Raw genomic sequence first — 26,141 nt, 5'->3', positions numbered from 1 at the left:
TTTTTTATAGCTCTTTGATACTATAAAGCTAAACCGCAGTCAATGTAACTGCATTGCTCATTGGCCAGCTCTTTCCTGCCCAGTTCACACAGAGACAGCTACTTCATCCTGTATTTTCAAGGGATTTCTGTATTTTTGGGTCCATGGGGGTTGTGCAAATTGGGGACAGACCACCAAAGTCTAATAAAGCAGAAGCAAAATTTATTCCAGGAAAAAAAAAAAAACGATTCCAGAAAAAAGACAGTTAAAAATTAAAATAAAAAAATCTCCATGGGGCACTGACTGTGGTTTAGTTCCGAGTCTTCAGAATTTCACAACAAGCGACTTCCGGTTTTTTTTTGGGGGGGGTGGGGGGGCGGGACAAGGCTATCAGTCACTTGCAGAAAGGAAATGATGAACATCTTCTCCATCCAATGGGTGTCCCTTAAGGCTTGGCAGGTAAAAATCAGTTTGAATGCACTGCTTTGAGCACCTACTTTACACATTGCTGAGCTCCTTTCACTACTGAAGTTCGCAAACTAATCACACCATAAGACACACAGGAAAAAACTGCCTTCTGCGGGGTGTGCCTCCCTGCCGATTGTTCTGCCAGCCCTGAAGCATTCATTTCCAGTCCAGGTTCCTAAATTTGGGTTCCGGAGCTGCGGTAGCCCTGGTCAGGACGCACCCTGGGCTCGCTCTCCTTTATTTAGCGCCTCGGTTGGGGATAACCCAAGCCTGCCGGTTGCCTTGGCCCCACGCGCCCTCGCTGCCTCTGCCGCCTCTGCCGAGATCCACTTTCACTTTCGGTCGGAGAGCCAGGTTGGCGGCCGTGGTGAAGGTGAGGCTTCTTGGCCAGTCCGGGGGGGCGGGGGGGAGCGCTGGGCCGACGGGGTACCGGGCTGCGGGCAGCTGCGGGCAGCTGCGGGCAGCTGCGGGAGGGCTCTGGATATCGGCGGGACCCAGGCTCCAGTCGCAGGACCAGGACGGGCGCGGTGTGTCGCGAGCAAGGGGTCCGCAGCGCGCCTCTCGGCGCGTGGACGCGGCAGGCGGACCGGGCAGGTGACCTAGGGAAGGCGAAGGCTCTGAGACCCCGAGCACTCCCCAGCTCGAGTCACAGTCAGGCTGGCCGGCCCCTGGCCACGCTCCGCCTCGCAGCTGGAGGCTGGCCAGCTGCCGCAGCCCCTGAACTAAGGCCTAATGGCGACCAGGGAGGGCGGGGTAGACTTTGGGTACAGGCCTTGGAGGGCACCTTGAGGGTATTCCAGCGACCAGCTCAGGGGAGAGCATGGAATGTCCTGAAGGCCAGTTCCTTACCTTGGACTCTTGTACTCCCTGCTGCGAACCCCACTATGGAGTCCCTATTTAACCTTTATAGAGACAAACTTGTGTTTGAGCAGAGTGAGTGCTTTTTCTGGGCGCTTCACTGGCAAGGTATGCTGCTGGAGTAGTTAATTTCATAAGAGGAAGGGAAGGAGCAAGAAAGCAAAAGCATTCATAAAAGCTTTTGATGACAGTTCTTTGGGTAACACAGGTTTGGAAAGAAAACTGTGTTTTTCTTTTGAATGCCAGAATTACTGTAGGTTTCGTATATGGCAAACAATTTAAAAATATCTTAAATTGGCCACAGTTGTCACAGCTCCCACTTCCATCCGTTTCCTGCCCAGATTTGGAAATGTATCTTGAATTAAAAGCCTTTTAAGGTGGACCTAATAGAAACATTCTAGTATACTCACATGCATTTAAATCCACATAGAAATAATTTGCCAGCAGTGATGAGCTGTTTCCAGTGCTTGTTAACTTTACTGTTTGGATTATACTGGGTGAAGTTAGGAAGCACTTGTGTTCCTGGTTGTTCATTGTTTTGCATTGGTTCGCCTAATACAAATGGGACATCATCCAAACACTTCTATTTAACTTCCTTGAGGAGCACGAAAAGTCAGAATCATCACAGACAGCTCAATAAGATTTCTAAAATGGCACTCTTGAATTAAAGTTAGGTGATAGAGCCTGCCACAAGTTAACAATGAACAATTTTTCAGTTTTATCATATGAAAAAGGAAAGTAATTTACAGTGTTCTTAAAATTACGAAGACCACACATAGGCTCTTAATAAATATTTGTGTTATCCATTATTGAAAAAACTTAAGCTTATTTGATATTTACAGCAACCTTGTGAGGGAGGTATTGCTCATTTTACACCTAGAGAAAATGAAACAAGAACTAAAGCAACCTCACCAAGGTCATAAGGTCGGTGCTGAAAGAAAGACTAAAAGCTTGATTGTCCTTTCTGCTTATGTATACTGTGTGTGTGTGTGTGTGTGTGTGTGTGTGTGATTATAAACTACTAGATCAAGATGACACATGTGAAACGCTGGTGGTGCTTCATCAGAGGTCAGTAGTTTTTATTTTCTCTTTGACGTCTGCTCTTTTAATTGTTATTGAAGTAGTTGCATATATTGAAGAAATTATTGTTTTAGAGAGCTTATTCCCCATGTGTTACTCTTAGAGAATATTTAATAAAGCCAAGTCTTAGAAGATCATTCAGAACTATGAAATGTTATTTTGAAATGAACACGTACACTAGATGAGAACAGCCACTTTTTAAGGAAAGATCTAAACATATTGGAACATGATCTCAGTTTGGTGGGGATTAGCCAAAGAATTTTAACAGTGAAACACCTCTCATATGCAAGCTGTACTTTTAGGTGCTGTGGAAAATGTAAAGATAGAAGCATTATTGCTCTCTATCACTTAACTTTCAAATTTTAACTCTTTTTTTATTTATAAACTGATTGGCCCATTAGCTCAGGCTTCTTATTAACTAATTCTTATAACTTACATTAGCCCATAATTCTTTCTGACCTTATTAACTTTCTGACCTTAATCGACAAGGCAGTCACATCTTGTTTCTTCTGTGGCTGGGTCAAGACTGCAGACTAGAACTTCCTTCTTCCCAGAATTATCCTGTTCTCATTGACCCACCTCTACTTCCTGTCTGGTTGTCCTGCCTTTACTTCCTGCCTGGTTACTGGCCAATCAGTTTTTTATTAAAATATAATTGACAGGTTACAGACTATAGTCCTATAGCACCCCTCCTTTTTTAAGGAACAAGAACTCTGAATCTAATATCCTTTTTTAGCTTTTCTGCTGACCATTATTCATAACAACTTGTAACCAACATTCTAACCAAAGGAAAATATCCATAGTCCATTCTTTTTTTGGAATGTGGGCATAGTTTTCCAGGCTACTTCCTGTTGGTTGGGGGTGCTGATAATCTTACGGGTACCTAAAGAAAATTTAGAATAATCATCAAGTCATGACTGGAGTATCCTGTGATACTCGATAACCTCAGGCAGCATCTTGAATCTGTACTGGATGTAGAACTCAGACATCTGAACCATCTGCTCCTATCAGAGCTTTCTCAGGTGGTCTTCCTTGATCAAACCTGATTTTTCTTACTCAGAATGAATCCTCAACCCCTTATTTCCTGTGGAAACGAAAACAAAACCTCTTCTCCAAAGTAACATATCTTTTGACTTTAATTTTGAATTTAAGGTATTTTCAAAATACCTATCTTAGATTAATTCAGTAGCATTTATAAACAAATATCTTTTGGCAGCTGTTGCTTCTTCCTTGACATTCAAACAATTCAAAGAGAACATAATAACATACACTATCCAGATTCTCTGTGTGTTTTCCATCTTTACATGGCTTTATTTTAAATCTATTTCTTTTATTTTTAATTTTTGGCTTTTTGAGACAGGGTTTCTGGTTTGTTTGTTTGTTTGTTTGTTTTGTCATGGAACTCACTCTGTAGACCAGGCTGTCCTTGAACTCACAGAGATCCACCTGTCTCTGCCTCCTAAGAACTGGGATTAAAGGTCTGTGCCACCATACCTTGAATTCACAGAGGTCTGCCTGCTTCTGTCTCCCAAGTGTTGGGATTAAAGGTGTGTGGTACCACACCCAACTACTCTATTTCTTTTTTTTATTTTAAGGACTTCAACCTTTTTGTTTTCTCTCCTAAGCCTGCATATATTTTTAACACACCGTAAACCATGTAAAGGTTTTCTTCATCTTTGACTTTCTCTTTACTGTCTATCTCTCTTTTTCTGACCACATGTTAAGCAATATGGCTAGAATTAAAACTGTGGCTTTGATGGCTGGATCTACCCCATTATTTAGCTTTCTGAGATTCCAGTTTCTGGTGGAGGTACCGCAGGAGCCATGTTTATTGACACAATTCTATGACATTTCAAGGTCCCTGCCACTTACTCCAAATGCAGTACTTGTTATGACCTGCTTTAAGCTCATCTGTTAGGAACCCTTTCTTAGTCGGATTTTTCTTTGGGCTCCCAACTCACAAATAATGACATGGAGACTTATTAATTATAAAAGCTCAACCTGTAGCTTAGGCTTTTTACTAACTAGCTCTTTTTTTAAAAAAAATATTTGTTGTGAATATAGAGCTCTGTCTGCATTTTGCCTGCATACCAGAAGAGGGCATTAGATTTCATCGCAGATGGTTACTAGCCACCATGAGGTTGCTGGGAATTGAACTCAGGACCTCTGGAGGAACAGTCAGTGCTCTTAACCTCTGAGTCATCTCTCCAAGCCCTAACTAGCTCTTATAAGTTAAATTAACTTGTATTTTCATTAATCTGCGTTCTATCATGTGTCCTTATCTCTATCTTGCACCTGTTGTTTCCTCTTCATGTCCCCTGTTGTCTCCTGTGCTCCTCCATTCCTCTTCTTCCTTTCTGTCCAAGAAAATCCCACCTCTGCCCCCTGCCTAGCTATTGACCATTCAGCTTTTTATTACACCAATCACCCATACAGTCACTGCAGCCAGATTTACTCTTTTGCTTTGTAAATGTCATTCTATTCTTACCAATACCAAGTTATTTTTGTAATTAAAACACTCCTGCATCCTATGTTGTGTTTTCTTTTTGAACATGAATGTTTAATAGCCTTTCTATCTTGTGAGGATTGCTAGGATGCAAGGCCTGTCTCCTACTGCAGAAGCTGAACTGTTTATTTTCTTGCTGTTTCTTTCCCCTGCTTAGTATTGTGGACACTTCAGTTCAGACAGCTCAACTTCAAAGCTGCTGAAGTGTGATAGGGTCTATAGGACATTACTGCAGCCATGGCTGCAGCAGAACTGGTGTCTGACTCCAGGGAAGAAGAGTACTTCAGGACTCCACCCGAGGTTGAATGAGCGATGGTGCTTTGATCATATTCTGCTGCAGCTTTGCCTGACTGCCTTTACCTGTTTAATCCCTAAATGTCCATTTATTGAGCTACTCTAGACCATCTAATAATTCTTCTTCTTTTATATTAAAATTTGTTCTCTTACTTTGTTATTTTATTCTATTATTTTAATTGAACTAAAATACAGTTAAAATTTCAAAGTCAAGTGATGCTTTATAGTGGGTCTGAAAGTTCTGGTAGCCAGTTGTGCTTTAGTTCTATTATTCAGAGACAGAGGCAGGAGGATCACTGTACTCGGAAGGCTAGCCTGCTTTATGTAACAAGTTTCAGCCTACCCATGGACATACTGTGAGGCTAGCTTAGGAAAACTAAAAGAGTTCTTCCAGTTGCACAAGGGAGGCAATTTTTAGTATCTCGAACTTTTGGAAGATTCCTCTGTGTCTGTTAATTTTTGATTGCTGTATTTTGACATGCTGTCATAACTTTTAATATTACTGGCTTTTAAATTTGCTTCTCTAAATTTTTCTTTTATTGTTCCTTTAGGTAATTTCAGCAAGGAGATGGTGTCTCTGCCCCTCAAATGGCTGCTTACAAGCATGCCCTCTCTACTTTCCTTACTGTTGACGTTTTTAGCTATGTCATCTTTCTCTTGGTGTCAGAGCAGTGATACAGCATCTCCAAAAGCAAGTAATGGGGCCCCATTTCCTTGGAATAACATGAGACTTCCTGAGCATATCATTCCAATTCATTATGATCTCATGATCCATGCAAACCTTAGCACTCTGACCTTCTGGGGAACAACAGAAGTAGAAATCAGAGCCAGTCAGCCCACCAGCACCATTATTATGCATAGTCACCAGCTGAGAATATCTAAGGCCACCCTCAAGAGAGGAGCTGAAGATAGGCTGTCTGAAGAACCACTGAGAGTCCTGGAGTACCCAGCTCACGAGCAAGTTGCACTGCTTGCTTCCCAACCACTCCTTGCTGGACCCCTGTACACAGTTATCATCAACTATGCTGCGAACCTTTCTGAGAGCTTCCATGGATTTTATAAAAGCACCTACAGAACCCAGGAAGGAGAAATGAGGTAACGGGAAGTGTTTTCAGCTTCAAGTTTGCCCATACTAAATCTATCATTTAGATGCTTGTTCCTTTCTAACCGAATTCTGTTCAGTCATATTTTTGTCTTTAACCTGTTAAAGATGATTAAATCTTCTTTGCTTTTTTCACCTTATTTTTCCCTTCCATTTTCATTCCTCCAGCTCTAACAAAGTGAATATCTATTCGTTTATATAATTAGATTTCTGAGCTATAATAAATATTTAATTCTTTGTATTAGTTGACCTGTTAGGACAGCTGCCAAAAACTAGGTTCCTTAGTCTTGATTTTTCTTGCAGGCTTGGAGGCTAGAACAAGGCCTGTGTTTCCTCTGACTCTGGCTGAAATCTCTCCTTGCTTTGTTGTCTCCTGCTCCTCTCTGCTCTTATCCTTCCTGTACTCTGTGTACCTAGAATTCAAATTTCCAAATTAGAATACCAGTCATATTGCTTGAGTTCAATAACCTCTTCTTAGCTTTATTTCATTTGCAAAGATCACATTCCAAATATGGTCACACTTAGACATACTGGAAGTCAGGACGTCAACATGCACTCACAGGTCATATTTTTCTCTCAGTTAATTTTTTTTTCTCATGGTTTATTTTTTTTTATATTTAAAAATTTCCATCTCCTTCCCTCCTCCTCCCCCCTCCCTCTCTTCCTCCTCCCCCTTCCCTCCCCTCCTTCTCCCCCTTCCCTCCCCTCCCCTCCACCCATACCTCCCCTCCCTCCCTCTCAAGGCCAAGGAGCCATCAGGGTTCCCCACTCTATGCTAACACCAAGGTCCTCCCAACTCCCCCCAGGTCCAGGAAGGTGATCAACCAAGCTGAGAAGGCTCCCACAGAGCCCGTCCATGAAGAACAATCAGAGCCCAGAGCCATTGTCCTTTGCTTCTCAGTCAGCCCCCGCTGTTGGCCACATTCAGAGAGACGGGTTTGGTCCCATGATCCATCATTCCCATTCCAACTGGAGTTGGTGATCTCCCATTAGTTCTGTCCCACCGTCTCCATGAGTGAACGCACCCCTCTCGTTCCTGACTTTCTCCCTCATGTTCTCGCTCCTTCTGCTCCTCATCAGGACCTTGGGAGCTCAGTCCAGTGCTCCAATGTGGGGCTCAGTCACCTTCCCCATCTGTCGCCAGCTGGAGGTTCCCTCACGGTCCTGACTTTCTTTCTCATGTTCTCTCTCCTTCTGCTCCTCATCAGGACCTTGGGAGCTCAGTCCGGTGCTCCAGTGTGGGGCTCTGTCATTTTCTTCATCTATTGTCAGGTGGAGGTTCTATGGTTATATGCAAGAAATTCATCAGTATGGCTATAGGAACTGGCCTTTTCAGGCTCCCTCTCCTCAGCTGCCCCAAGGAACTAACTGGGGGCATCTCCCTGGAAAACTGGGAACCCCTCTAGGGTCAAGTCTCTTGACAACCCTCAGGTAGCTCCTTAAATTAAGATATATGCTTCCCTGCTCCCCTATCCACCCTTCCTATATCCCAAGCACCCCATTCCTCCGATCTCCCCCCGTTCTCCCCTTCACACTTATCTCTCCCCATCTTCCCTTGGCCCAGTCTCGCCCAACCCTCAAGTTCCCAATTTTGCCTGGCGATCGTGTCTACTTTCAATATCCAGGAGGATTACTATATCTTTTTTTGGGAGTTCACCTTCTTATTATCTTCTCAAGGATCCCAAATTTATAGGCTCGATGTCCTTTAATTATGGCTAGAAACCGAATATGAGTGAGTACATCCCATGTTCATCTTTATGGGTCTGGGTTACCTCACTCAGAATAGTGTTTTCTATTTCCATCCATTTGCCTGCAAAATTCAAGATGTCATTGTTTTTTACCGCTGAGTAGTATTCTAGCATGTATATATTCCACAGTTTCTTCATCCATTCTTCCACTGAAGGGCATCTAGGCTGTCTCCAGGATCTGGCTATTACAAATAATGCTGCTATGAACATAGATGAGCATATGCTTTTGTTGTATGATTGGGCATCTCTTGGGTAGATTCCCAATAGTGGAATTGCTGGGTCCTGGGGTAGGTTGATCCCGAATTTCCTGAGAAACCGCCACACTGCTTTCCAAAGTGGTTGCACAAGTGTGCATTCCCACCAGCAATGGATGAGTGTACCCCTTACCCCACAACCTCTCCAGCAAAGGTTATTATTGGTGTTTTGGATTTTAGCCAATCTGACAGGTGTAAGATGATATCTCAAAGTTGTTTTGATTTGCATTTCCCTGATAGCTAGGGAGGTTGAGCATGACCTTAAGTGTCTTTTGGCCATTCGAACTTCTTCTGTTGAGAATTCTCTGTTCAGTTCAGCGCCCCATTTTTTAATTGGGTTAATTGGCATTTTACCTTCTAGTCTCTTGAGTTCCTTATATATTTTAGAGATCAGACCTTTGTCAGTTGCAGGGTTGGTGAAGATCTTTTCCCAGTCAGTAGGCTGCCTTTGTGTCTTAGTGACAATGTCCTTTGCTTTACAGAAGCTGCTCAACTTCAGGAGGTCCCATTTATTCAATGTTGCCCTTAATGTCTGTGCAGCTGGGGTTATGCGCAGGAAACGGTTCCCTGTGCCCATTTGTTGTAGAGTACTTCCCACTTTCTCCTCTATCAAGCTCAATGTGTTCAGATTAATATTGAGGTCTTTAATCCATTTGGACTTGAGTTTTGTGCATGGTGATAGATATGGATCTACTTTCATTCTTCTACAGGTTGACATCCAGTTATGCCAGCACCATTTGTTGAAGATGCCCTCTTTCTTCCATTGTGTACTTTTGGCTCCTTTATCAAAAATCAGGTGTTCATAGGTTTGTGGTTTAAGATCCGGGTCTTCTATACGATTCCATTGGTCAACTTCTCTGTTTTTATGCCAATACCAAGCTGTTTTCAATACTGTAGCTTTGTAATAGAGTTTGAAGTCAGGGATGGTAATGCCTCCAGAAGTACCTTTATTGTATAAGATTTTTTTGGCTATCCTGGGTTTCTTGTTTTTCCATATAAAGTTGATTATTGTCCTCTCAATCTCTGTGAAGAATTTTAATGGGACCTTGATTGGGATTGCATTGAATCTATAGATTGCTTTTGGTAGAATTGCCATTTTTACTATGTTGATCCTCCCAATCCACGAGCAGGGGAGATCCTTCCATTTTCTGGTATCCTCTTCAATTTCTTTCTTCAAAGACTTAAAGTTCTTGTCAAATAAATCCTTCACTTCCTTGGTTAGAGATACTCCCAGATATCTTATGCTATTTGTGGCTATTGTGAAAGGTGATACTTCTCTGATTTCCCTCTCTGCTTCCTTATCCTTTGTGTATAGGAGGGCGACTGATTTTTTGGAGTTGATCTTGTAACCTGCCACGTTACTGAAGGAGTTTATCAGCTGTAGGAGTTCTTTGGTGGAGTTTTTGGGGTCGCTTATGTATACTATCATATCATCTGCAAATAATGAAAGTTTAACTTCTTCCTTTCCAAATTGAATCCCCTTGATTCCCTTATGTTGTCTTATTGCTATTGCTAGAACTTCAAGCACTATATTGAAGAGATAGGGAGAGAGTGGACAGCCTTGTCGTGTTCCTGAATTTAGTGGGATAGCCTTGAGTTTCTCTCCGTTTAATTTGATGTTAGCTGTCGGCTTGCTGTAAATAGCTTTTATTATATTTAGGAATGACCCTTGTATCCCTAATCTCTCCAAAACTTTTATCATAAAAGGGTGCTGAATTTTGTCAAATGCTTTTTCAGCATCTAATGAGATGACCATATGGCTTTTTTCCTTCAGTTTATTTATATGATGGATTACATTGATAGATTTTCGTATGTTGAACCAGCCCTGCATCTCTGGGATGAAGCCTACTTGATCGTAGTGGATAATTTTTCTAATGTGTTCTTGGATTTGGTTTGCCAGTATTTTATTGAGAATTTTTGCGTCAATGTTCATGAGTGAGATTGGCCTGTAATTCTCTTTCTTGGTTGAGTCTTTGTGTGGTTTAGGTATCAGGGTAACTGTAGCTTCATAGAAGGAATTTGGCAGTGACTCTTGTGTTTCTATATTATGAAATACCTTAAGGAGTATAGGTATTAGGTCTTCTTGGAAGTTCTGTGTAGTGAGGAGCTATGGGCAGGCCTGCTTTTCATCCTGCCCGGCTCCTGCATGGTTAGTTTTACACCCGAAATAATTACATGGAAACTGTATTCTTTTAAATACTGCCTGGCCCATTATTTTCAGCCTCTTACTCACATCTTGACTAACCCATATCAAATAATCTGTGTAGCACCACAAAGTGGTGCCTTACCGGGTAGATTCTAGCATACGTCCATCTTGGGCTGGAGCTTCATCGCGTCTGGCCTCTCTCTCAGGAGAGGCACAGTGGTCTGTCTCACTTAGGAGAGGTGTGGCATCTTACTGATCCTTCTACCTCACTTCCTCTTCCTGTTCTGTCTACTCCACCCACCTAAGGGGCGGTCTATCAAATGGGCCAGGCAGTTTCTTTATTAGCCAATGAAATCAACTCAAACAGAAGACTCTCCCACATCATTTCCCCTTTTTCTGTTTAAACAATAAAAGAAAGGCTTTAACTTTAACATAGTAAAATTATATATAACAAAATAGTTATCAAGTAAGAATTAGTTACAATACTTATATCCATTTTATCTTTATCATAACAAAGGAAAACTTTAACTATCTATCCATTCTTCAACTCCATCAAAGACTCCAGAAGGATATAATATTACCTAAGTAAATAAGAAGTAAGCAACTTACAAAACTCTAGAAATGACAGAGACATCTCGCTGCCTGGACAGTCACCCAAAGTTCCTCTGTACCGTTGGGGCATCCATCTTCAGGCTTCAGGCCCATAGTTTCCAGCAGACATTTCCATAAAGCAAGAAATTTCAAAGACAGTTCAGTCACTTTCTGCTGTGTCCTGCAGAATGTCTTGCAGACTCTTTCATGAATCAGGAATCCCGAAAGATCATCTCACTTTTAGACAAGTTCAGCAGTCCTCTCTCTGAGGGTTCTCTATGTCCAGTTTATGCAATAGTCCAGGCAAAAGCAGTTTCTTGCCCAAATGGCTATCAAACTCAATAAGGATCCTCTTCGATGCCCATCATCTTCTTGAAGTAGATTGGTGCTGCCAGGAGCAGACATGTCTCATTGTCATGAACAGTCCTAAGTTATTAAGACATTTAAAATGCAATATTCTGTAGTCTTTGGAAGATAGGAAGTATGCCTATCTAACTGAAATATATCTCTATATATCTAGAAAATCTAACTAACATGACTACAAGCTTAACTATTATCAATGATTATTCATTAACAACCTATATTTCCTAATTATACATTACATTTTTAAATGAACTACACAATCACGATACCTTAATCAAGATCAGACATACATATACATATAACAAAATTGACCTTAAAATCTATACCAATGCAAATTATTCATATCTATATCATCTCCCCCTTTAAATGTAAAAGAAATTTATAAACAATATTTGGGAATATGGACGTAGTTATTTCTCTCCAAACTGCTTCTTGCTGAATGGGGACGCTGTTAATCAGATCTTTCATGGTGTAACCTGTGTGCCAGGTGCATCTCAGTCATCAGTTGGGTGAAGTAATTTTCTGAAGGTGTTCACAGCAACCTTTCAGGAGGGCGTGGTCTATCATACCATATTGGGATAGAAGCAATCCAACGGGTCTCATTTTCTGTAAAGAATTCCGCATTGAAACCATCTGGTCCTGGGCTCTTTTTGGTAGGGAGATTTCTGATAACAGTTTCTAATTCTTCGTGACTAACAGGACGATTTAGAGCATTTACCTGGTCCTGGTTTAACTTTGGTATATGGTATTTATCTAAAAAACTGTCCATTTCTTTTACATTTTCCAATTTTGTGGCATACAGGCTTTTGTAGTAAGATCTAATGATTCTCTGAATTTCCTCTGTGTCTGTGGTTATGTCCCCCTTTTCATTTCTGATCTTATTAATTTGCGTGTTCTCCCTCTGCCGTTTGATTAGTTTGGCTAAGGGTTTGTCAATCTTGTTGATTTTCTCCAAGAACCAGCTTCTTGTTTCATTGATTCTTTGGATTGTTTTCTGTGTTTCTATTTTGTTGATTTCTGCCCTCAGTTTGATTATTTCCAGTCTTCTACTTCTCCTAGATGAGTCTGCTTCTTTTTTTTCCAGAGCTTTCAGGTGTGCTGTTAAGTCACCAATGAGTGCTTTCTCCGTTTTCTTTAAGTGGGCACTTAGTGCTATGAACTTCCCTCTTAGCACTGCTTTCATTGTGTCCCATAGGTTTGAGTATGTTGTGTCTTTGTTTTCATTAAATTCAAGAAAGACTTTAATTTCTTTCTTTATTTCTTCCTTGACCCAGGTGTGGGTCAGTAGTTGACTGTTCAGTTTCCATGAGTTTGTGGGCTTTCTGGGGGTAGCATTGTTGTTGAATTCTAATTTTAATCCATGGTGATCCGATAAGACACAGGTGGTTACTAATATTTTTTTGTAACTGTGGAAGTTTGCTTGGTTACCAAGTATATGGTCAATTTTCGAAAAGGTTCCATGAGCCGCAGAGAAGAAGGTATATTCTTTCCTATTTGGGTGGAATGTTCTATAGATGTCTGTTAAGTCCATTTGGTCCATTACCTCCATTAAGTCTTTCAATTGTCTGTTAGGTTTCTGTCTGATTGACCTGTCCATTGGTGAGAGAGGAGTGTTGAAGTCTCCAACTATTAGTGTGTGTAGTTTGATGGCTGCCTTGAGTTCTAGAAGTGTTTCTTTTACATAAGTGGGAGCTTTTATATTAGGGGCATAGATATTCAGGATTGAGACTTCATTCTGATGGATTTTTCCTGTTATGAGTATAAAGTGTCCCTTTCCATCTCTTCTGATTGATTTTAGTTTGAAGTCAACTTTGTTGGAAATTAGTATGGCCACACCCGCTTGTTTCTTAGGGCCATTTGCTTGATAAACCTTTTCCCAACCCTTTACTCTGAGTAGGTGTCTGTCTTTGTGGTTGAGGTGTGTTTCTTGTAAACAGCAAAATGTTGGATTCTGTTTTCGTATCCAGTCTCTTAGCCTGTGCCTTTTTATAGGTGAATTGAGTCCATTGATATTAAGTGATATTAATGACCAGTGATTGTTAACTTCAGTCATTTTTAGTAGTAGAGTTTGTGTGTTTCCCTTCTTCTAGTTGTGCTGGTGAAGGGTCGCTAGATGCCTGAGTTATTGTGGGCGTTGTTGGACTCCTTGGTTTGTGATTTTCCTTCTATTACTTTCTGCAAGGCTGGATTTGTGGCTGCGTATTGTTTAAATCTGCTTTTGTCCTGGAATATCTTGTTTTCTCCATCAATGGTGAATGCAAGCTTTGCTGGGTATAGTAGTCTAGGCTTGCATCTATGTTCCCTTAGTGTCTGTAGCACATCTATCCAAGCTCTTCTGGCTTTCATGGTTTCCATTGAGAAATCAGGTGTAATTCTGATAGGTTTCCCTTTATATGTTATTTGACCTTTTTCCTTTGCAGCTCTTAATATCTGTTCTTTATTCTGTATGTTTTGTGTTTTGATTATTATATGGCGTGGGGATGCTTTCTTTTGATCCAGTCTATTTGGTGTTCTGTAGGCTTCTTGTACCTTCATAGGAACATCCTTCTTTAGGTTGGGGAAGTTTTCTTCTATAATTTTGTTGAATATGTTTTCTGGGCCTTTGAGTTGTAATTCTTCTCCTTCTTCTACCCCAATTATTCTTAGGTTTGGTCTTTTCATGGTGTCCCAGATTAACATTCAGTTAATTTTTTTAAAAGATGACTCCAATGCCTTGCTTTAGTTCTGCTTTTAAGGAAAGTATGCATTTGGAAAATGTAAGCAGCTGTTTTTCTGGGCCAAGAATACCTGGTATGACCAGCCAAGGAATTCTTCATGGGCTCCAGCAAAACTGAGACTGTGACAAATTTATTGGGAGCAATCAGATTTTTGATACCCTCACGATAAACAGAATATAGACACAATTACCAGGATCAATACAACTGTAGGTGCCAGGATACACTGATATTTGTTGTTGGGAGTATAACAGGAAGGTCCTTGTGCCCACAGATCTCTAGAGAAACCAGGAATGTTAAGCACAAAGGATTGTCTTTCCAATGGGAAAGAGGAAAACCTGTTCAATCCAGAAAACCGAGACTTGGAAGTGGTTAACAGCCTGGTGATCTGTATTATCTGTTGGGCCAGGCTATATCAAGCTCCCACAACCAGGACCAGAGGTGTCTAATAGTTCAAATGATCTCTACATTATCTGTATGAGGACAGAAGGCCAGACCCTTAGGCCCTTAAACTAGTCTAGGTAGCGTATCTCTAGAAACTATCTTCTTGGAAGAAATGTCATGTACCCTGAGTTGAGTTTCAATGTAATTACCCTTCCTTGTTGTAGGAGGGAAATGAACTGGCAGCCTCCTATAACATTTCCTTGTGCAATGGGGATTGTATTACACCAGGAAACTTTCCCCCAAATTATCCATTGGGAATAAACCACCTGTTAAACTTCCCAATGTGTGATTCAGGTTAATAAAGTCAATCTACACCAGGCTTTCATTCTTATCCCTGCCTAGATACCTGCAGAGACACCCTCCCATCCCCCACCCTCCTACCCACACAGTTTGCTAGCTATACAGGGTACACAAGATTAATATGTAAGACCAGTTGTTCTGTCTACCTTCCATGCTTTCTTGATTTTTAAGGGAGCATAGAGAAAAACACAAATCAGTCTGAAAGCTTCACTAGGTGACGGATTGCCTCTGTTTCTCATGATTTGAAAGGCACACGATGCCCCAGGAACCAGGGACTCTAACTTGAAAAACCCACAATGATACCTCTCAGTTTGGCCAGACCAACTGAATGATTCTATGTAGTGAAGCATTGTTTTTTAATAGTTTTTATTTTTATTTATCCTTAAAAGTGTTTTTGCCTGCATGTATGCTTGTGGACCACATATGTACCGTGTGCCTGAGGAGGCCAGAAGATGACATTGGATCCCTTGGACTGGAGTTATCACTGGTTATGAGCTGTCATGTGCATGCTACAGATCAAACCCAAGTACCCTGGAAGATCAACCAGTGTTATTTAACCAGCCATCTACCACCACAGACCTCAAATTAGGAATGAATTTCTTTCTTTGTCTTTCTTCCCCTCCCTCCTTGACTCTCTCCCCTCCCTTCCTTCCTTCCTTCCTTCCTTCCTTCCTTCCTTCCTTCCTTTCTGTTTGTAGGAAGGATCTCACTTTATACATTAGACTGTCCTTGAATTCACAGAAATCTACCAGCTTCTGCTTCCCAAACGCTGAGCTTAATGTACACAACCACATCTGGCCTATTTAAGGAGGTTTTATGCCAAATTTTAACATCAAATTTTTTTGTAGATTATGTTGAGTCCATTTTCTTTTGGTAAAATAAAAGGTCAAAATCAGATTATTCCAAGAAAATTTCATAGCCCCCAGGAGATATTCTTACAGATTTATTCATGGATATTCATGCATGTTACTATATGAAAATGAACTCATATTTTCTACTTTAGAAGCAAGGTTTTAAAAATGTTTTTATCATTGTACATCATATCAGTGATTTTATTGAAATCTATTAATGTATTTAATATCTAATGTATAGAAATTAAGTTGTTTCAAATTTATAGTGTCAATAATCATTTAAAGAATACCCTTATATATAATGTAAATAAATTTTCATGAGAATAAAATCAATAAGTAAGAGTCTACAACCTCCTGAAAACCCTGTTTTCTTACTTCTGACTAAAGTTCTCATTTAAGATAGTAGAACAATTTTAGGCATATTTATTAATGATATATGTTTCCTTTCTGAATCGCTTATCTCAGAGATTCCATTATGTCACTGAGTGTTTTCTAATCAATTTAGAGTTCATTGTCAAAGACTATTAATTCTTCCTTTCATACTTTTCTATGTATTTTTATAACAGATTTTGTTATAGAATTTTTCTTTTGCCCTTTTCTTTCCTTTTGTTGTATTTGTATGAATGTGTGTACACATGTATATATCCACAACTGCACACAAAGTCAGATGTCTTCTTAGCATGCACTCCTTTCTCCCTCCCCTCTTTCCCACCTCCTTTCTTCCTTCCTCCCTCCCTTCCTTTCTTCCTCCCTTTCTTCTTTCCTTCTTACCTCCCTTTTTTTCTTCTTCTCTCCTGCCATCCCCTTCCCTCTCTTCCTTCCTGTTTATTTATTTTATTCCTTCATATGTTTATTTATTTATCAAGCCACTGAACCTGGTTAATATCCATTGATTGGAGGGACTGGATGGCCAGTGAACTCTGGGAAGCTACCTGTTTTAGTCTTCCAAGTGTTTGGGTTACAGCTACATGTCTTCATATCCAGCTTTTCATGTGCATGCTAGAGATCTGAACAGGCACTCATGCCATTTACATAGCTCTTTCTTTACATTAAAAAATATCCTCTTAATCTAGAACTTGGGAAGCAAAGGTAGGTAGATGTAGATGGAAGTTTCTGTCTCTCCTAGTCTCGCAGCCATTTAGTCCCAAAGAAGCACACAGACACTTATATTAATTATAAACTTTTGACCTGTTAGCTCAGGCTTCTTATTAACTAACTCTTACATCTTAAATTAACCCATTGCTATTATTTTATATTTTATCATGAGTCACGTGGTTTGTTTCCTCATGTCTTGCTTTCTTGGTGGCTGTTGGCAACTGCATTTTTGCCTTTCTTCTTCCCAGAATTCTCCTAATCTGATTGCTCAGCCTATATTTCCTGTCTGGCTATTGGACAATCAGCATTTTATTAAACCAACACGCATGACAAATCTTTGCCGTGTGCAAAAGCATTCTCCCATATCAGGTAGATCTCTGTGAATTTGAGGCAGCCTGGTACCCACAGCAAATTCCAGGCAAGCCAGAGCAATACCTGTCTTAAAAAACTTAGTAATCAAATATAAGATCTTAAATTAACTCTAGGAATTAAGATGCAAATACCTACTTTGGAGACTTTGGTGCACAACCCTTGATTTCATTTCACTTCTTGTGGTTGTAGAATACTTGCATCAACACAGTTTGAGCCCACAGCTGCTAGAATGGCATTTCCCTGCTTTGATGAGCCTGCACTCAAAGCAAGTTTCTCCATCAAGATTAGGAGGGAACCAAAGCACTTGGCCATCTCCAATATGCCCTTGGTGAGTGTGAACAGCATCTGCTCCTGGGAAAATTGCCCTTCTCTGTGATGTCCAATACATCAACATTTCATTTATCTTTTTTTATTTCCTGACAGTTATAGTTAATAACTTTTCTCTTCACTTTCAACAAATGTTTTTGTTTCAAGCCACAATTTGTTGATAACCAAAGAAAACAATGTCCCTTAAAAATTCAGGTTCTCAACACAATTTACAGACATGGAGGGAATTGTCAGGAGTTCACACTAGGTTTAACAGATAGTTTCCTTCACCAAGTGCTTTCACCCCCATTTTCTCCTGCGTTATTTTATGAGATTATTACATAGAAAACTGTGTCTAATAAAGCCACACAGCATCTTCAAGTAAGGTCAGAAGCTATACCCATAATTTCTCACTGACATAACTGCCTAAACATGAGCTGAGCAAGGACAACATTATACATGGCAATGTGAATAGGGGAAGCTCATGAGGGGCTTCAACCCCACGGAAAGAATTACAGACAACTAAGGAATGCTGAGTCGGGGAGAAATAATCCCCCAGGGAAGAACACACCAATTGGTTATTCAAAACCAAATAACCAAGCCTAAATACATGACACTAAATAAAGAAGCTGAAAAGATACATACAAGTAGCATTAACAGACTTATATCAGGGTATATTTAGGAATATACACATATATTCATGTAACTACAATGAATGAAAAAAGCAGTCATGCATTTGAAAGAGAATGGAGGAGTGTATGTAAGGGCATGGAAGGAGGAAAGGGAAGGGGAAATTATGTGATTATATTACAATCTCAAAAATAAAATAAAGTAATAATAATTTCCATTTAATCTCTGATTACATTAACTATACAGCAGATAATTGTATGTGTGACATTGGATAAACACCCAAAGGAACAGTAGTCTTTTCAGAGCCTGTAATGTCATAGCTGTATAGTAATAGATGCCTTTACTCCCTTATGAGAAGTCATTTCTCTAATTTCAAGGCAGGTATGGCTAGCACTCACTCAGATTTTTAAAAGTGGCAGGAAGATGTCCATGCCAAAGGAATAAAACCAATCACCTACCTCCCTTTTCTCATGATTATGGCTGCTGAGTCCAGCACAGCTGCAGCTGTGGTACAGCTGGTGTTCATCTTTACTGGGAAACACATGGTTTTGTTGTGGTTTGCAGTTGATTGGCATTAAGTGAGACCCAGGGTAGAATAATCTGTCTACGATTCTAAAGAGTATTGACTTCATTATGGTGACCGTGACAAAGGGACACAGAACCCCAAAATAAACACATCAACATTACAACTCTGTACCTACTTTTGAACACCTGAAAGATCCTGTTATCAAGCAAAACTCTGCCCATCCTAGAGTTCTATGTCCTTTTAAGACTATTACCATTTAGCTCTGTTCTTGTTCCCACTTTTGTATATAAATAAACAAATAATTAGACTGCCTTCTTGGAATAAATTTGAGATAGACCCACAATGTTATGCTGTTGTTCTGTAGTACAGTAGTGTATTTTCAAATGAGAGTGTCCCAGCTCTAGGAAAATAAAAGAACACCAAGAAATTTGTGGAAAAAAGAATCATAGGCTTCCAGATGGAAGGCAGGGAGCTCTAGAAATACCACAAAGGTAATGGCATCATAATCCATGGGGTATCCAGGATCTGCCTTGTGAGCACAGGAAAGCCCCTAGTGCCATCTTGCTCCTGGGGCAGGAAAGTTTTCCACTGAGATAATCTAACTGGAGTGGCCCAGTTTCCCACACAGATAAGGAGCTGAGAGGAAGAACAATGGGTATTTTGAGGGAATGGAAGTTCCAATTCTTTATACCAGGAGAACATTGAAAGTTAGGCAGTCAGCAGGGACTTAAGCACATCTTAATTTAGATTGGTACAATTAAGTTGCTTTGTATTAATTAGCATGTCAAAGTGGAAATTTTGACTGCACATATGTAGAAGCCATTTAAACAGAAAGAATAGCTTGAGATTCTTGAGTAGTAAAGCTAACTTGTTCAGCAAGATTGGTTGAAATTACCAGAAGGTGACCAGCAAGTACAATACTTAGTGACTGGTGGGAAAGGATGAAGGCACAAAAATGGGCAGGTATGGGATGGTTTGTAAGAAAGTGTCTGGCCACATGCTCTTCCCCAGGCTGATTCTTTTTCTAAGTTCTCACCTCAAAACTTATTGTGCTGAAGTATTAGGCTTTCTCTCTGGGACCATGCCTCTTAGAATGTACCCACCAACATGCAACCGTTCTTCAAGGCAAGCACCCTGGTTGTATTTAAAAACTATTTCAATAAAACAAGGGTGAAATTGGAAGAGAATTTTCATATTAGGAAAAGTCATAGGGCACTTTCAAATTAATCAAAAAATCAGAAGTTCTTTTTAGGTAGCAAATGGTTATGTATGTATTTGTCCAGTATAGAATATACTTATATCCCAATAAAAAAGAAATTGTATCAAATAGTCTGGCCTTGACATCTAAATTATAGTCAGATTTCAAAGTAATTAAAGAAATACCATGCTATTCCTTTCAATATGTCTGTTTGGGAATTTTCTCTTTATAATGTGTGCCAGTGTGTTGAGTGATTAGATTATGTGGTTATTTACTCTGATAATAGGTGAAATCTGTGAACATTGCTGAAGGACTCATAGAAGATCACTTTGACATCACTGTGAAGATGAGCACCTACTTGGTGGCCTTCATTATTTCCGATTTTAAGTCTGTGAGCAAAATGACTAAGAGTGGAGTCAAGGTGAGCATGTGTTTGCCTCACAAGATGATCAACCTGTGCTGGTGCTCCTGCTTCCTGAGACTCCCTCAGCCTTAGGAAAAACAGAATAGTTAATGATTCTATTGTCACAAAAGCTTTCCTGATAGCAATGTCCTAATAATGAAAACATAGAGTGCCCCTGGCATGTAGAAAGAGTGGCGAGCTGTGTCCAGCCACCCGGCTAGCTTTACCCAAAATAATTACATGGAAACTGTATTCATTTAAATACTGCCTGGCCCCTGGCCCGTTATCTGTAGCTTCTTATTGGTTGATTCTCATGTCTTGCTTTAACCCATATTTAGTAATTTATATAGCACCACGAGGGGTGGCTTACCAGGAGAGATCTTAACCTGTGTCCATCTCGGAGAGGAGAGGCATGGCAACTCACTATGGTGACTGCCTGAAGCGTCTCCCCAACTCTGCTTCCTTTCTCCCACAATTCTGTTCTGTCTACTCCGCCTACCTAATTTTCTGTCTCTTAAAGGGCCAAGGCAGTTTCTTTATTAATAATGAAAGTAACACATAGACACTCCTCCATCACTGGCATGTGTAAGTTATGAGTTATCTGAATCCATGCTAATTGGCTCTCTGACCTTGACTATTTTCCTTGTGGAATGTTGATCATGTTTTTTTTTTTTTTTAAATGTATAAGTTGTCTAGGCATCATGACAGAGATGGTTAGATCTCTGGCCAGTTCAAGGCCAATCTGGTCTACATAGTGAGTTCCAGGCCAGCTAGGGCTACAGAGTGAGATCCTATCTCAAAAAAAAAAGCAAATAAACAAGACTAAGTAGGTTGTACTACAACTAGCAGAGGTTTCTAAGCTTGCGTCTGGTTATAAGTGTCCACAGCATTGAAGGCAATGGTACCAGTTGTGGGGAGGAGAGAAGATAAAGCTGCTTGCTGGCTTGGAGTAGAAGTAGTCTTTGGGAAGAGCATTTTATGTAAGAGGATATTAGAATGCTGGAATAAAGCCCTTGCTTCAAGCATCATTTTCATCTGGGCTCAGCACTTTTACCTTCATAATGCTGTCACATGGCCCAGAAAGGAAACATTTTAAATGGGAGCTGAAGTTACTTCCTATGTTTGTGATGCTGTCCCTGAGGTCAGAGTAGCTGGGCCACTCTGAGTTACTATTTGTTCTTCTAGTGCTGTGGATATTTGAAAGGAGGATTGGTGTCTTAAGTGAAAAGAATATTCTAACCTGCCCATTGCTTTGCATGTTTTTTATGAATCTATTATGCATGGTTTTTATAATGCTTACATTGTTTTCTCTTCCTTCTCTTCCTTGGAACACATTAAGTATACATATTATATATACATCCTGGGCATGGCCATCGTTGTTGTTTTTGTCTATCTTGTTTCTGCAAGCTCTTGTTCACGGTATCTTATTTTTTGCACTTATTATGGGTTATTCCTCAGTCAAAAGTGGACTTTTCTAGAAAACATGTCTTCACTCCTGCCAGGTGACAGAGTTCTTCCAATCCAAAGTTCACTTAGCTTCAAGCTTTTAGGTTATCCAGTTACTGAAGTTTCGGCACTTAAGTACTATAAAGATTCATTTTAAACTACAGTTTAAGACTTTCCCATTCTCCTTTATGTAATACCAATATAGCAAAGCCTTTCCTTTCCTCCTTCCTTCCTTTCCTCTTTCCTCCCTTCCCTCTTCCTTCCTTTCCTCCTTCTTTCCTTTCCTCTTTCCTTCCTTTCCTCCTTCCTTCCTTTTTTTCTTTCACTTGCAGTTTCTTTGAGAGAATTGCAACTTATTTTTGGTTTATCCATAATCTAAGAAAGTAGCCTTTGGAATGGGGTTTTATGGTATCTTCTGCTATTCTTACCTTGGCCAGGACCTGGATTTTACCCTTTGTCCCTGGCGTCTCTCAGTGCCATGAGAACAAGAGCTCCAGTCCATCTGTGCTGAACTAGGATCCACAGAGGAGCGGCTGTCTGTGGTACCCTGATGACTTCCAAGGATTCAGTTGACATCTTTTTTCCCCTCAAGACAGGGTTTCCCTGTAGCTTTGGAGCCTGTCCTAGAACTAGCTCTTGTAGACCAGGCTGACCTTGAACTAGTAGAGATTAACCTGCCTCTGTCTCCTGAGTGCTGGTATTAAAGGTGTGCGCCACCACTGCCTGGCCCAGTTGATAGCCTCCTGTTGCTTTCTAAGTCATATGTATTGCCATACTATGAAAACATTTCAGAAAACTGCTTTGAACCTATATTTGTAGCTTTTTGTAGTTGTTTTTGGAAATAAAGTTGATTAGGAGCAGACTGAATTAAAAAAAATGGAATTCCCAAATGTCTTCTATAACATTAACATCCATATCCTGTAGTAAGAACCATTAAAGTCATTCTTCTTCCCAGTTCTGTGGTGAAGCCACTATGTTATTTGAATACTCTCCTGTGCCTTTCTCTTTAGGTCTCTGTGTATGCTGTGCCAGACAAGATAAATCAAGCAGATTATGCTCTGGATGCTGCAGTGACTCTTCTAGAATTTTATGAGGATTATTTCAGCATTCCATATCCTTTACCCAAGCAAGGTAGCATATTACAGTATTTCCAGGTTGTATTTGATGGTCCCCAACATAAACCACATTAATATTACTTCTGCATCCCCATCATTCTCCACAATGTTCTTCGCATTATGAAGTTCCCAGCAAAGTTTAGACAACAGGTTTATCCTTCTGAGAATCCCCTCACCTCTGATTTATATGATCAACTACTAATGATAAATCACTATACATCACTGTACAATTTTCCTGACAATGTGGCCTGAGGATGGCTTTGCATCCAGGTGTTATTAGAGGAGACAGACGAGTGCAGAGGCTTTTGTTTTTGTCATTATTGGTACATACTTGACAGGAGAATAGAAAGCAAATCATTAAACTTTTCTGAATGAGTACATTTGCTAGCATAAGAATAAGAAAATGCAGATTTACTATGAACCTTCAAAGCTATTGGGTATTGAATTTTTAGATATGTGGCTGTAGGTATTCAAAATACAATGGATTATGGAGGTAATTCTTTTCAATTGTTCAGTTTCCAATTTATGGTCTAAATATTAGAGATAGAGCCAAGACTGATTCCTCAGGCCTATATTCCCAGGTACTTAGGAGGCTGAGGCAGGAGGATTGTGAGTTCAAGGCCAGACTAATAAATGAAGTGAGATCTGTCTCAAAATAAAAAGTAAAGAGAGGCATGGGTATATATCTCAGTGGTAGAGCACTTATGTAGCATGCACAAGGACGTCAGTTCAATCTCCAGCACTGTCAAATAAAGTGTGTGGGGAGGGGTGGTGGAGAGAATCGGATGGATGTCCTGAGAGGTTCTAGTCTAAGTCTGTGTCACTTGGGCAGCAACATGATAGTCATGGAACCTTTCTTTCTCCACAAGGAAAGCTTCTTTCCTCTGGAACTCCCTAATTCTGGATGCATAGCTTAGCTCTTCATTTTATCCTAACATCCATTCATTTTCATGTTTATTTTATATGTTTTGGAGAGTGTTGTTGTGACATTCATAATGTATTCCTTCCTGCCCAAGATCTTGCTGCAATTCCTGACTTTCAGTCTGGTGCTATGGAGAACTGGGGTCTGACCACATACAGAGAATCCTCTCTTTTGTATAATAAGGAAAAGTCATCTGCATCCAGTAAGCTTGGCATCACAATGACTGTGTCCCATGAACTGGCTCACCAGGTAAGAACACTTAGTCACACATATTTTTTTGTTGTTGTTGTTCTTTGGGTGTATACAATAACATAGGATCATATGCACTCTATTTCTGTTCCCATCCAACTATTTCTGGGTCCTCGTAGCAAAACATCCATCTCCCAACTTCATGTCTTCTTTATTTTTTATTTTATTTTTCGATAATAATTAAATATTAATGCTGCCCACAGGCATATGAGTAGATCCTTCACTGAAGAATACGAAATCTAGCAGCCACACTCTCAGAGAAGAATTATTCTTAGTGTGGTTTAATGTTCATGTCTCTTTTAGGACAAATAAAGCTACTCATATAGTTATCATGTTTACCTTGTCATTTCATAGAAGAGCTATTTCCTTAAAGCATTAAGTTTCATGATTTTTAGTGAATGTTGAAAAGTTCTTATTTTTACTCTGATAAAATATTTAAAAAATATGTTTGCATTTATAAACTGATGGTCATGTTGCATGTTTCTAAGTTTGTTGCATCTATTTCTGCCATAATACATAGTAGATAATACAGTTTCTCTATAAATTTGAAAATAAGCAGAGTTGCTTTCCTTTCAGTGGTTCGGGAATCTGGTCACCATGGAATGGTGGAATGACCTTTGGCTCAATGAAGGATTTGCCAAGTTTATGGAGTTTGTGTCTGTCACTGTGACCCATCCTGAACTAAAAGTTGTATGTGGTTGTTGTTTATGCTTTTATATCTTAGGCTAATCTATTTTTTATTGTTTTTGCAAAAATAAAATTTTGAATATATAATTTATAGAAATGATAACTTCACTGAAAGTTTAGAGATGAATCATGTTTGAAAATGCTAAATGAACTTTCAATATAAATGTATTATTGTATACATAATTTATATAAAATATAAATTGTATTATTTTTCCTTAACATTAACAAAATAGACCTAATGATAGGCTGAGTGTTCTGTGCCATTTCCCAACTTTCAGCTTGCTCATTGCTATTTAATTTAATAATTAAATTAAATAATGGTACATATTACAGTTATTCTGCACAGAATTCAAATTGACAAATTGCATGAATTATGGCTGAAGTAAACATACACTATATTATCAACCTAGAATTGTAGCTCACAGATTTAATGTTTTAGAACTCATGTGTATATTTAAATACCATGTATTCACCACAATAAAATCATAAATAGCAAACAAAAACAAATTGACTTTCTATAAAATTTAATTTTTAGTATAATTTTCATTTATGGGTAGTTTTTTATTTCCTTTTTTCACATATCTGTACCCATAATCTGTTTATAAATAGTTATAATTATAGGTACATATTATGTTATAGTGCCATGCATCATAAGTGTATCCCATTTCTACATAATCTTAAATAATAAAAATGATTATGGATATACAGTTGGCTGAATGTGCCAAGTAAAGAAGCTGAGGTTGGAATATGTTTTTAATTTACTGTTTTTCACTACACGGTCCTAAATTTAAATATATATGATTTGGTGAAATCACTATACATTTTCCTTTTCTGTTTTTTTGTTTTTGGCTGTAAGTGGAATGGTCTTGTTTTTAGGTTAACATGAGATTAACTTTATTCTAAAGTGGTAAATACCCAAAATAAATGAAATATAAATTGCTTACAACCAGTGTTTAGGTGCTTGGATGCTCTTTAAAAAGCTTAGCAAAGTATTAATGCTAGAAATATGAAATAGAAATTTCAGTTGACACAGAAATTGAAATTCTAGTTGTTACCACAGATCAAGCCTTCTTCCTTTCATTCTTTTTTATCTAAATGTAGCTTAAGGATGATACTTTCCCCTTCCTTTCTCTTTTCTTTATCAATAGGAAGAGCATTTCTTTGGCAAGTGTTTCAGTGCAATGGAAGTCGATGCATTCAACTCCTCGCACCCTGTGTCCACACCTGTGGAGAACCCAGCACAGATTCGGGAAATGTTTGATGATGTTTCTTATGAAAAGGTAAAAGCAGACTGTAGTTTGGATACTGTGTTCATTAGTGGTTGGACAGAAGGGTTATAGTTCAGGTGTGCAATAGCTTTTTCTCCATCAGGGGCTCCTAACAATATTAGCTGACTTGAGTCTTTCAGGTTGAACCTGTAGACTGGTCCATAATCCTAAAGATGAGATTCTGGTCAATATTTTACTCTTTTTATCGTTGAAAATTTGGAAAAAA

The 26,141-nt window shown here is 39.4% G+C and overlaps 1 protein-coding gene across 3 annotated transcripts in view; it reads left to right on the top strand.

Moving 5' to 3' along the window:
• The first annotated feature begins 380 nt into the window (after positions 1–380).
• Positions 381–26,141, top strand: part of Erap1 (endoplasmic reticulum aminopeptidase 1) — a 42,805-nt gene continuing 17,044 nt past the window's right edge. The window contains exons 1-8 of one of the 3 annotated variants that reach the window (XM_038321816.2): positions 381–438; positions 5,737–6,280; positions 17,355–17,493; positions 20,112–20,246; positions 22,685–22,805; positions 23,806–23,960; positions 24,537–24,650; positions 25,796–25,927. In XM_038321816.2, coding sequence (XP_038177744.1) covers positions 5,754–6,280; positions 17,355–17,493; positions 20,112–20,246; positions 22,685–22,805; positions 23,806–23,960; positions 24,537–24,650; positions 25,796–25,927 — 1,323 coding nt within the window. In that variant the 5' untranslated portion in view covers positions 381–438; positions 5,737–5,753. Of the gene's footprint in view, positions 439–462; positions 821–887; positions 1,042–5,736; positions 6,281–17,354; positions 17,494–20,111; positions 20,247–22,684; positions 22,806–23,805; positions 23,961–24,536; positions 24,651–25,795; positions 25,928–26,141 lie in introns of those variants that run through there. The other 2 variants (XM_038321814.2, XM_038321815.2) reach the window with 2 other exon arrangements.

This window comes from Arvicola amphibius, chromosome 3 (genome assembly GCF_903992535.2).
Source record: "Arvicola amphibius chromosome 3, mArvAmp1.2, whole genome shotgun sequence".
In the NCBI taxonomy this organism is placed as follows: Eukaryota; Metazoa; Chordata; class Mammalia; order Rodentia; family Cricetidae; genus Arvicola; species Arvicola amphibius.
Note: the sequence above shows the minus strand (reverse complement) of the source record. Positions and strands in the feature narration are given on the sequence as shown.